Genomic DNA, 12,427 nt, shown 5'->3' with positions numbered 1-12,427 from the left:
TGAACTCCAGGAGTTGGTGATGGACAGGGAGGCCTGGCATGTTGCGATTCATGGGGTCGCAAAGAGTCGGACACGACTGAGTGACTGAACTGAACTGAACTGAACTGTAGGGGAGCAGATACAAGATAAATATACAAAACTCAATTTTTCTTTATATGAAAAATAACCAATTAAAATGAAAGAAAATAGTGTCTGAGACTATGAAAGACAAGGGATAAATTTAACCAGAAGGATATAAAATCTAAATGAAGAAAACTATAACATGCTCTTGAATGTAAAACAAGACATATATGAACAGATATGAAATCTTATTAAAGAGCAAAATGAAATATAGTAAAGGCACTCCCAACAAAATCTTTGCTGAAAGATATAGCTGGAAGAATAATAATATACAAGGATTTCTTTTAAGTTTAAAAAGAATAGAGAGAGAAGACCTTCCCTACCACACAGCAAAACATATACAGAATTGCCATAATAATGATTATTACTCTTACTACTGTTTTAGCAGATAATATTTATTGAGAGTTTATTATGTATTTGGCATCCTCTAAGTACATTTCATGTAAATGATTCTCAAAATATTTGGCCAAGGCAACATTCAAAGCAGGCAAGGGTTCACTAGAGTGGAGAGGCAACTGGTACATCATTTTGGAAAAGTAATTTGTCTATCTTATTCATTTCTTTAAATATTTACGGAATGGCCAATCTTTACCAGGTACTATACTAGATATCAGGAACATGGCAATGAAAAAGATAGACCACTGAATGAAACATATATCCTAGTCTAAGGAGACAGATGATCATAAGAACATATATCCTACTGTCATGAAACATATATCCTAGTATAAGGAGACAGATGATCATAAGAAAACCAACATGATGGTCTAAAGTTGTTAGAAAATACACTAGGTGATATAATATGACAGGAGCCAACCAGAAGAGGGTGGGGAGGCTACCTTTTATCAATGCCTAAGAAACCATCTCTGAAAAAAAAAATATTTAAGTAGGACACTGAATTGAGAAGAGGACAGCCATATAACAAGCTGGAAGAATATTCCAGACAGGCATAGGACAAAAAGCCATGAGCTGGGACTGGATCAGAATGTTCAAGGGACAGAAAGAAGGCCAACAAGACTGGAATAGAGGAAACAGGTGTACAGCAGTAAGTGGATGTTTACATTCTGACCAGCAGTACCACTTACAGAACTCTATCCTATAGCAACAATAGCCAGTATATAGAAAACTGTGCAAAATAATGCTAATGCTAGATGGTTTGTAAAAGAAAAACAGCTGGGAAAACTGAAATGTTGACCATTTGGGGAACAACTAACTGAGTTGATCATGGTAAAACATAAACTACACAGTTAATGAAAAGAGTCAGGTGGTAATATATATAATGGTCTGGTAAGATGTCCTAGAGCTAAGTGGAAAAAAAGCAAGGAGATCAATAAATATTACGTGACTCCACTCTTCTTTAATGAGACTCCCAAACTATGTATTAGGAATTTTAACTGTGAAGTTCGCTCCTGGATGAATTCCACTTTGCTTCCTCTCACTCCAAGCAAACGTCCTCCTACACACTTTCCTCCCAGCACTTTCACGAATTAATTCCCTGCCAGCATTTCAGCTCACCTCAGCCTATTGCTTGCTTCTTTACCTAGAAACATGAACAGCATTACAAAAATTTTAAGAGCACAGAGGGTAACATTTTCCTAAATTGAAAAACAAAGAAACAACAAAAAAAATACTATAGACTAATTATGAAATGACTGAATCAGCTCTAATTGTTTTAGGATAGTCAGGTGGTGTCATAAACTTAATTTATTTAAAAATCATAAATCATATTATTATGAGCAATTACAGGCAACTGATCATTCCGTTGGTCATTATATTACTAAAAGTATAAATCTTACCTCTACTTTTGTTCGATAGAGAACGAGTCGTTTCAGGCCGCACAACTTGGCGATGTGGCTGAAAGCTTGAGGTGGTAGTTTATCACAGGAGGAGAGATTTAAGTCCTGTAGATTTGGGCACATCTCAGAAATAATCTCCAAGCAAGTTTCATTAAGGAAGTGGCTGCAGGATAATTCAAGGCGCACTAATTCAGATCCACAGACCTTCAGAAACCTGTAAACACAATGCTCCGTGTGAATTTCATAAAACTAAAACATATTTTTTGCAAGCACTTTGGAATTATATCAACTCTAAGCAGACACCCTCAGAATAGATTTCTATCAGGGAAAATAAAAAAAACTTGTTTCACTTAAATTCTCATTTACTGCCTGCCGAAACAGGCATGGTTAGGCTACAATAAATCAACCTGAGAAGATAAAATGGATTCATATCACATAAAAAGTCAGCTACTGTTAAGTGGGAAATTAAGAAAGCAAGAGGGTGTATTTCTTCTACTTACCTGTAATTCACACCCGAGCTGGTAGAGCCAACAAACAAAATATAACAAAACTCTCAACTTCTGGAAGATATTTCTTTCTAAACAGTACCCTAAACAGTACTGGATAATTTATTTTGAACAAGGCACACAAAGTGACCGCTCTAACTAAATGACCTCAAAACAGATCAGACTAGCCTCCTCTCAACTCAGAAAACTTCTGGGTTGCGTCAGTCGTGTCCAACTGTGCGACCCCACAGACGGCAGCCCACCAGGCTTGCCGTCCAAGGGATTCTCCATAGACAGAAAAGTTTGGTGGATTCCTCTGTTCATGTGGTCGCAGAGGCGGATGTGACTAAGGGTGTGTGCACATGTGCGCGCATTTGTGCACACACCCACCCGCACACACACAGCACTCCCTCAGCAGTAGAAGGCAGACTAGAAACATGTAACAGCACTCACCACACTGCTTGTGGTTTTGAACATTCTACAATAACGTGAAAGAAGTCTGTAAAGGCCAGAGTACCCCACAAATATTAACAATGAAATCTTAGCCAACACACAAACAATAAAAAATGTAATCGCTACACATTTATTTTAAATATTGCATATAAGTCAGTAGCCCACACAGCTTATTTACACCCAAACATCCAAGAACATCTGCTTATTCTTAATCCATTGCAGTCTATGTTCTGCTTTCCCTAAATTCATCCTTTCCTTTTAAATGCCAAATCAAAGGGCCTTTTTTTCCAGCCCTTGTATTACTTGATTTATTGGGGCATCTCACACCATTTCACACGCCCTCCCCTTCCTTCAAACTCTCGGGCACTCTTCAAGCTGTCCCCTCACCTTGATCTCCTCCCACGTGTTTCACTACTGTTCTCTGCTACTGTACTGGCTAAAAGGACAGTTTACATCAAGCACCTTCAGGGATTCACTCAACAAATATTAACTGAGCTCCTACTATGACCCTGCATTACTCTAGACACTGGGAAGTTGGCAGTGGGCAAAGTCTCTGCTCTCATGGAGCTTACTTACATTTCAGTAGGAGAGGCAGACCATGAACAAATAAATGAGTAAAATTAATAGTATATTAGAGAGTGAAGAGTGCCAAGAAGAAAAGAAAAGCAGAGAAGGACAACAGAAAGTGTGAAGAGTAGACAGGGAAGCCTCACTGAGGTGAGTCAAGAGAAGAGAGAGGGGGAGCAAAGCAGTTCCCCAGAGAAGTGGCAAGCCGGCAGCAGCAAGGATGACAGCTCAGAGGCAGGGCACCTCAGACAATGCCTAGAGTTGGGAACTGCAAGCAGGCACAAAGTGAGAGGCAGATGGGAGCAGATCGGAGTGGTAAGGGGCAGGTCATACAGTGTGTATCCTATAAAGACTCAGGCTTTTATTTTGAGGGAGACAGGATTCTCAGACATCAGAGGGTTTTTGAGCAGAGGTGTGGCACCACTTGCTTGTGTTTTAACAGGATCACTCTGGTTTCTGTGTGGAGAATAAGCTGAAGGGGAACAGGGGTGAAAACTGGGAGATCATCAGGACACCATAACCATATTCAGGGAAGAGGGGATGGTGCACTGGATGGAGGTGGTGGCGCTGATTGTGGTGCTCAATATTCAGACTGGGGATCTATTTCAAAGGGAAGCAATGGGTACTAAATTAACAACGTATCTTCTACACGCTGAACTGAATGAACTCAGCTCCTCTATTTCTCAACCAAAATTCATTCTTCTGTTAACCGTAATTGCCTTATTTACTGATTTATTTACATTGAGTCTATCTGTGGTATACTTAGTACTTAGCATGATGTCAGATGCATAAAAACACTTGATGAATTTGCTGAATAACTCTTCCAATCATGAAAATGCATTTGAGGAATTTAAATTTCCTCTACTCTGGAGCAGACTAGGTTCTGTGGACTCAGTATTTTTCCTTTAAGAGGGTCAAACTAGGACATATAACAAAATGAACATTTTTACCTTACTTTGAATATACATTATAGTTATGGCTAGTTCATCATCATTTAGAAGCTAGCAATCTAGAAATGAATGTAGGGCACCAGAGATCTAGAGTATCCTATTTGGATTTGATCCTTCTAAAATTATTTGCAGATTATAAAAGTTAAATGAGTATATTAACTCTTAAAATCTTTAGGCATCTTATCTATTGAAGGTCTTCATTATTTGGCAAAGCACTTTGTTCTACAGTTCTTTTCAGTATTAGACTTGGAATGCTTTGACACCCCTTGTCTCTTTTCTCTCATTAATGAACTCTTCCCTTCTAAAGATAGCAAGCCAATCATCAGAAAGCTGTTAATAGACTAGAAAACTTCCCAAATTGATTTAATGAATGATAGAATTTGGAAGCACAATAATGACAATGATCATGCTTATATCACCTTTATGACTCTCTCCCTTTTTCTATATCCTATATTTTTATTATTTAGTCAATATCCCCATAGTCAACTCTTCCTTAACTTATGAGATCTACACCACCGGCTTTTTCATATTTCCACTACAAGAAGGCAGAAATAGCAGAATCAATTAATTAGCTGAACACAACTCATTTCCTTCCTTAATGTTCCTCATAAAGTTTTAACACATAATTACAGATCTTAGTCATCTATTTATTCATCTCAGTTGTAATACTGGTCACCTGAAAAGAGAACTATAGCTTGTTTATTTCCTGAAGCCTGTTCATTTCATCTTATGAATTCTCATCAAGTATTTCTTGATATTGAGGATATTATGAGAAAACCTAAGTTCAGATAAACAATCCCAAACTAGGTCTCCTGCTATGAGAAAAGGAGTCTCTGGAGAGAGAAATAAATTGCCTATCCTTATAAGGTGAATTAATTTGTCCAGAGTGATACAGGTACGTAAGAAGTAATTTACTAAATGGTAATTTGTACCCTAAAATAATTAACATTACGTGAATAAATGATTTAATCTGAGTTTATTCATCACAAAATAAAAGGCACCAAACCTTACAACCTGCCTCAAGTTTCAAGGTAAAGAGGAGAATTAGGTATAAATATCCATGGCTCTGAATCCTAATCTCATGTTTTGTAGCTGGCCCTCACTGAGTTTTATAAAACAGTATATTTAAGATATTTTTAATTCCAAATACCTGGAGCATTATTTACTATATCAGATCCAAAATAAAGTTATTAAAAACAAAACTTCTTGCTTAACTGTGTACGGCACCATCCAGCAATGGTAGAAGGACATGAAAAGAAACTGTCGTAAATGGTCTTTAATCTCTAGAAGTTGACCATCAAAAAGATACAACAGTGTAAAACATTGGCAGGCAACTGAATAAACAAATATATGAATACGCAAAAAGCTCTCTATTCCATAAAACTGTAGTTTTGTGTCAAAACATCAAGTCCTTAAACCTAAAAAGCATCCAACAATGTTTTCTGAAGGGAACAAGTAGATGGGCTAGGGGTAGAAATCTCTACATAACTGAGGTGGCGCTCAAGGTGATTAGTTTGAGCAACTATCTGAAGAAAAACTATAGCATAAAAAAATGAGTCTAAGGCTTTTTGAACATCAAAATGGTATAATTAAGCCTCAGAGCACAAACAAACAGGGTGGCAAAGGAATATCCAAGACTTTAGGGAGTGTATTGCAAGAGGAAAGTGTAATTACAATAGATGTGACTTTAATGAATAATGATATACATGAGCAGGACTTGAAGTTACAAGTCACAAATCTGTAGATAGAATAGGATTTTAATAACTGATTAAAAGTTTTAAGTTCTCATTATTCCACTTCCCCTGCTATTTTGAATAAAATAAATTTCTAACTTCTTTAAAATGCAGTGAAACAGTTTCAGTTTGTGAGGATAAGGTTTTTAGGCAACAAAAATTACCTATATCAAACTTTTCCCAAAGACTTGCTCAAAAGGCAACTCATCATCATCGGTTTCTAGTTCAAAAATGTACTTTTTTTCCCTTTAAAGTATTATAAATAAACCTTCTTCACAGTAACGAGCATAAATAGACCACACTTACTCATAGATTATTCATTAATAATCAAGCCATGAATATTTATTGTTTATTCTGGGAATGCTGCCTACAAGCCATAATGACTATCAATTCAGCAGTCAAGTCAAGGGGGCCAACAGTAATCAGTAGGCAAAGCTCCAGTATCTCCCATCCCCAAAAAGACTCTCTCTCTGTTATTTCAACTTTTTCTTTTCTTAATGGGAACAATGACTATGCTCAAAGGAATGCTATCAAGATACATGGTTTTACAGGCTGAAATACTCCTGTGAAATATGGAAAACTTAAATTTATGTATGTACTTTTGTGATTATTCAAACAACTCCACAGCAACTAAAGGGGCAAATTGAAAATGGAAGAGAAATTGCTGGTGAGAAAGTAGATTGGAGCTTTAAACTTATAAAAGAAGATCTTTATCCACTGCACGTCTAAAATTCTTAAAATAGCATTGTGAAGTTTTCTTCTAACAACTTATGTTTCTGCTAATGCACCAGAAGAAGCTACAAAAAGAGAATTTCTAAAAACTGATTTAATATTATCTTTGTATTTTACTCATTATACTATGGGTATATGCCACATTTTGCCTAGGAAGTTGGACTTGGTCATTCATTACCGAAGTTTTCTTTAATGTCTTTACTCATTAGCTGCCTCCCTGCTATTTTATTTATAAAAATATAGGAATGATATGTTTAAATGTTTATCTTTATATCTGTATTGTTTTTGTAGTAGGAACTATATCATCTACCTCTTCACGTGGTCTACAATACTCACCATAATGCCTTACACACTACACACCAACAGTGAAAACACACACATAAGAAGTCCCAAATAGTGGGAAACATTTAAGAAAGAGCTATGAGGGGAATTAAAATACCCCGAAGTCCTTATAAGGTAAAATACTGCTTACTGATACCAATGGTTCTATCTGCTCTCGGTTAGTCTTGGTTTATGATCCATAGTGTACTCTCTGAATACCCACAGTCATCATTAGCTTCAGTTCTTCTTGGTCCCATTAGCAGTGAGGACAGTTTGCCAATGAAGGGTGTGTTTGCAGAAAGGGAAACAGAAAGGACTAAGCTGTGTTCCAATGGAGAGCTGTCAAAAATCCAGCAATTTTCAAAATGTGGATTCTATCAAAATTCACCAAAATTACACTGCCAAAAAGAAACAACTCATTTTCTTACATATATATAATACCTACTATTATATATATATATATATATCCCCTCTTAAGCAGATTTACATAATAAAAAATAATTTTGTATACACAGCATGTTACAGAATCTTTAGATTCTGACCCTCAAATCCCAGAATGCTTTATCTAAGAACCCCTTCCTCTAGTTCTGTTTCTGGCAGAAAAGAAAGAAACCCAGTGCATCCATGGTTTCAACATGTGCTGTAAGCCATTATTGCCTGTGTTTTTTTAATTTGATGCACAAACTATTAATATTAGCATTTTGAACACATTGGTGCTATTTCAAACATGATTTCATCTGAATCTAAGGTATCAAATATTTATTTCTGGAACTGCATCTTTAATTTTATACTCTAAGTCAAGGAGAAACAAAGCTCAAAATACAAATTTCTAATTCATAAGCCACTGGAATGCATCCACTTGGGGATGTGTGTAGGGAAAGCTGTAGTTCATTCTAACTTCTAAAAACACGATAGGCGATTATTCGTTAATCAAAAATAACAGGTAATTTCCCCAAAGTGTCTATTTCTTCATTATTTAACTTAATGAAATGGATTATACTGTAACTTACAATGAGAATAACCATCATCAAGGTTAAGAGAAAAACACCTGTTTGTATCACAAGAAAAAATGACTATGGCGTTGCTAAATGAATATGCACGCGTGCAGGCTTTCAAATGTTTAACAGGTGACATTTAATAGTAAGGAAACTAAATGCTTAAATAGAAAGGAGCAGAAACACCTGGGCAGGTCTGCAAGTGTGGTCGCCTATTTAACATGCAATTGCATTTTCAACATAATTAGTTTAAATGAGCTTCTAAATTTGGGTGATGTATTGCACATGTAATTAAGATTTAATTAAAAATGTTCTATAATAAATTGTTTTCCATTTCTGACAAATCACATTAGAGAGGTAGATTTTGATTTGGAAATAGTTCTTAAAATGTGTTAATCATCTGTGCTGAAAATACGAGAAAGAAAAAAAAAGGAGCTCTGTTGAAAGTTACTTGGGATTTTGAACAATTTGAGGTAAAGGACATAATTTCCCCTTCATCTTATGAAGCTGAGATGTAAGAGGATGGCGAAATGAACTCATCCACTTTTGTAAGCAGAAGCATTCTGAACAAGATACACAAATGTATTTCTCCTGATTTCTATAAAATACATGGTACACAATTTCAAACTTTTATTATGTTAACTACTATATAGTAAGTACAATCTGCTGGTAAAATAACCTCAACGAGGTTTGGCACTAACCTGCTAAATCCCGCAACAGAGATGAATCCCCTATTGCCAGTCCAAGATAAATTAAGCCACTGCACAAGAGTGCAGCGAGCCTGCAGAAATTCTAGAGAGGTGTCATTCAGTTTTGCCCAGTACGGTTGCAGATTGAGGTGGATGTACTGCAGAGGATCACAGCAATGTTGGTTCAGTAGTTTGCAAGTCTGTGCTAATCTACACAGGTCTGGTAGTGTAAGATGATTCAGAATCAGTTGAATGAGCTACATAAAACAGAGAAACCAAGTTCACCCAGACTGAAAAAAACAGTATCACTTTATGAAGCATATGATATGATCTAATAAAGAACAGTATCATACATTTTATAACAGTATTTTCACATACTAAATAAATCAATATTCAACAGAATTATCCACATCAGTAGTACCCATACATACATAAGGCTATATATATTACATTTCAAGAGCGTTCACTGTATACTCAATTCATGTTAATTACTCTTTTTTTTTAACAGTGCAAAAAGTATATATTGGTAATCTATTGAATAATACAATTTTTCACAGACTTAACCTTTACTGAACATCGATTACACATCTATCACTGGTGATAGAAGAGCTCCCCCTCTCAGGGTTTTCAGAGTTCAGTGGGATGTTGATAAGGACAATGACTGTTTTAATAACTTTGCTAGGAGCACAGACTGCCACTAGAGCCTGACACAAGATACAAGCTTAACCGCAGTAAAAGTAGACTTAGACCACGAAGGCTCCACTTTTAAAGACTGAGGCAAAACTGCAGAGAGGAAAGACTAGTTAGTGGTGGATTAGGTCAGAGAGCCTCACAGAGGAGACTGGATTTACACAAAAAGCAATGAGGAGTCTCTAAGGGATTTGAGCTGCAGAGTGATAGAGTCAGATTTGTGTTTTAGCATTGCAGGGAGCACTCCTGGAGGCAGGAAGGGAAACCAGCCAGGGGGCAACTGCAGAATTCCAGGGAAGAGGAATCAGGAGCCTGCTTAAAGCCACTGGCAATGATGATGGGGTAGCTAACAAATACCAAAAAAAGTATTAAGGAGGAGGGAACAAAAAGATATTTATCTCTAATTCTAATAGTTTCTTTGAACTGTTAGTAGTTCAAGATTTGTTTTTTTCTTAATGGTGAACAGTTGGGGGCTTCTAAACTAATTTGCAAAGAATCATAGCTAAGTAGCCTATTCTGAACCAAGAAACACAAAGAAAAAAATCGAGTATTTGCTGAATGGTAAAAAAAGAAACCTCTAGATGAGAGAGAAGGATGACTTTTTCACTTAATGCAGTGCATTTATCTAGCTATACTTTTTGATTTGTGATTATGCCCTTTAACCTAAATGTTCTTCATCAATTTATTTAACTATGTAAGCCCGGTGTTATTTTCAGGTCAGAGTAACCCTGTTTGAGGCCAAAGTACAAAAAAGAGTGACAACAATATATTTAAAATAAGCTTAAAAAGTACATATAAAAATGCACACTGATTATACACATATTAAGTATAAGAAGGCTTGGGGTGTTTTGTTATTTATTTTTAACATGTGAACTTGACTTTTGAAAATAACATTAAGGGGTGTGGGTGTTTGTGTTATAAAAACAGGGAAATACAGGGAAATTAAAAATTAGTCTAAACTCTCACCATCCAGATGACATGCAAACTGTCGACACGCAAAATATTAAACAAATAACAAGAGAAAATTCAGGTAAAATATTAGAAAACCCAAACACTGCAGGCAGGTATAAAATGATAAGTTCTTCCCTCTCTACCCTCAAATCTAGTAATCCCTCAACCCCTTGGTAAACACTGCTAACAGTTTTTCTGCTCTTTTCCAGATAAATATGCATGAAATTCTATTCCTGGATTTGCACCAAAAGAATGATACTTTATACACTGTTCTTCACCTTGCTTTTCTCATTGAATGATGTATCTTGCAGATATTTCTACATTTGCACACACAAATCCACCCCATGCCACTTTGTAGATATGACACACTAATTCAACTAATTTCTCATTGATGTATTTCCTGGTTTGTTCCCTACTGTAAATAACACTGCAATATCATTGTGTGTATGTATGCATATCTTGATAAATTTTGCAAATATATCATAGGGTAAATTTCATGCACTTAAAAGTTTTGATATAAACACAAAATTGCCCTTCAGAATGTTTGCATCAATTTACACAAACAGTGTATAAAAGTACCCATTCACTCATAACCTATCCAGACTAGTATCAATACTTTTAATGTTGCCATCCTGAAAGGCAGGAAAAGGAAAAACATTAAAAAATAATAATAATAACAAAAAAACAGCACAAAAATAGTAGGGCACTGTCATCTTAGAGTTTTGTTTGTTTTGCTTTTAACTACAGAAATATAACTCTTGCCAAGGGAGTTCCCAACGTTTCCTTCTTTCTTGTTGGTGTCTATTCTCTTCCATTTATTTCTCCCATAGCAATAGCCCACTGGGTCAAATAAGTAAGTTCTGTTCTGTCTTTTTAAAAGTTTACATGTGGCATGAAAAGATGCTCAACATCACTCATTATCAGAGAAATGCAAATCAAAACCACAATGAGGTACCATCTCACGCCAGTCAGAATGGCTGCCATCAAAAAGTCTACAAACAATAAATGCTGGAGAGGGTGTGGAGAAAAGGGAACCCTCTTACTTTGTTGGTGGGAATGCAAACTAGTACAGTCATTATGGAGAAAAGTGTGGGGATTCCTTAAAAAACTGGAAATAGAACTGCCATATGACCCAGCAATCCCACTGCTGGGCATATATACTGAGAAAACCAGAATTGAAAGAGGCACGTGTTCCCCAATGTTCACTGCAGCACTGTTCACAATAGCCAGGACGTGGAAGCAACCTAGATGTCCATCAGCAGACGAATGGATAAACAAGTTGTGGTACATATACATAATGGAAAATTATTCAGCTATAAGAAAGAACACATTTGAGTCAGTTCTAATGAGGTGGATGAAACTGGAGCCTATTATACAGAGTGAAGTAAGTCAGAAAGAAAAACACCAACACAGTATATTAATGCATACATATGGAATTTAGAAAGATGGTAACGATGACCCTATATGCAAGACAGCAAAAGAGACATAGTGTAAAGAACAGACTTTTGGACGCTATGGGAGAAGGCAAGCGTGGGATGATTTGCTAGAATAGCATTGAAACATGTATATTACCATATGTGAAACAGATCGCCAGTCCAAGTTCAAAGCATGAAACAGTGCACTCAAAGCTGGTGCACTGGGACACCCAGAGGGATGGGGTGGGGAGGGAGGTGGGAGGGGGGTTCGGGACGAGGGGACACATGTACACCCGTGGCTGATTCATGGAGGTGTATGGCAAACACCGCCACAATATTGTAATTAGCCTCCAATTAAAATAAATATATTAAAAAAAAGTTTATGTGAGAATCTACCTTCATTGTTCACCCACAAATATCAGTACTATGGCTTCATAATATATTTTATTCTCTGGTGGGACTAGGGCTCCCTCCATCACTCTTCTTTTCCAAAATTTTCCTGAGTATTTTCATAGTGTTTAGGTGAACTTTTA

At 36.4% G+C, this 12,427-nt stretch overlaps 1 protein-coding gene across 3 annotated transcripts in view; it reads right to left on the bottom strand.

Moving 5' to 3' along the window:
* Positions 1–12,427, bottom strand: part of FBXL4 (F-box and leucine rich repeat protein 4) — a 75,591-nt gene that overhangs the window by 26,749 nt on the left and 36,415 nt on the right. For all 3 annotated transcript variants that reach the window (XM_059889779.1, XM_024996755.2, NM_001076059.1), the window contains 2 exon segments: positions 8,851–9,095; positions 1,914–2,127 (listed from right to left, as the gene is read on the bottom strand). In XM_059889779.1, the coding sequence (XP_059745762.1) occupies positions 1,914–2,127; positions 8,851–9,095 (459 nt within the window).

Source organism: Bos taurus, chromosome 9, assembly GCF_002263795.3.
Source record: "Bos taurus isolate L1 Dominette 01449 registration number 42190680 breed Hereford chromosome 9, ARS-UCD2.0, whole genome shotgun sequence".
In the NCBI taxonomy this organism is placed as follows: Eukaryota; Metazoa; Chordata; class Mammalia; order Artiodactyla; family Bovidae; genus Bos; species Bos taurus.
The sequence above is the reverse complement of the archived record's forward strand: the minus strand, read 5'-3'. Positions and strand labels throughout refer to the sequence as shown.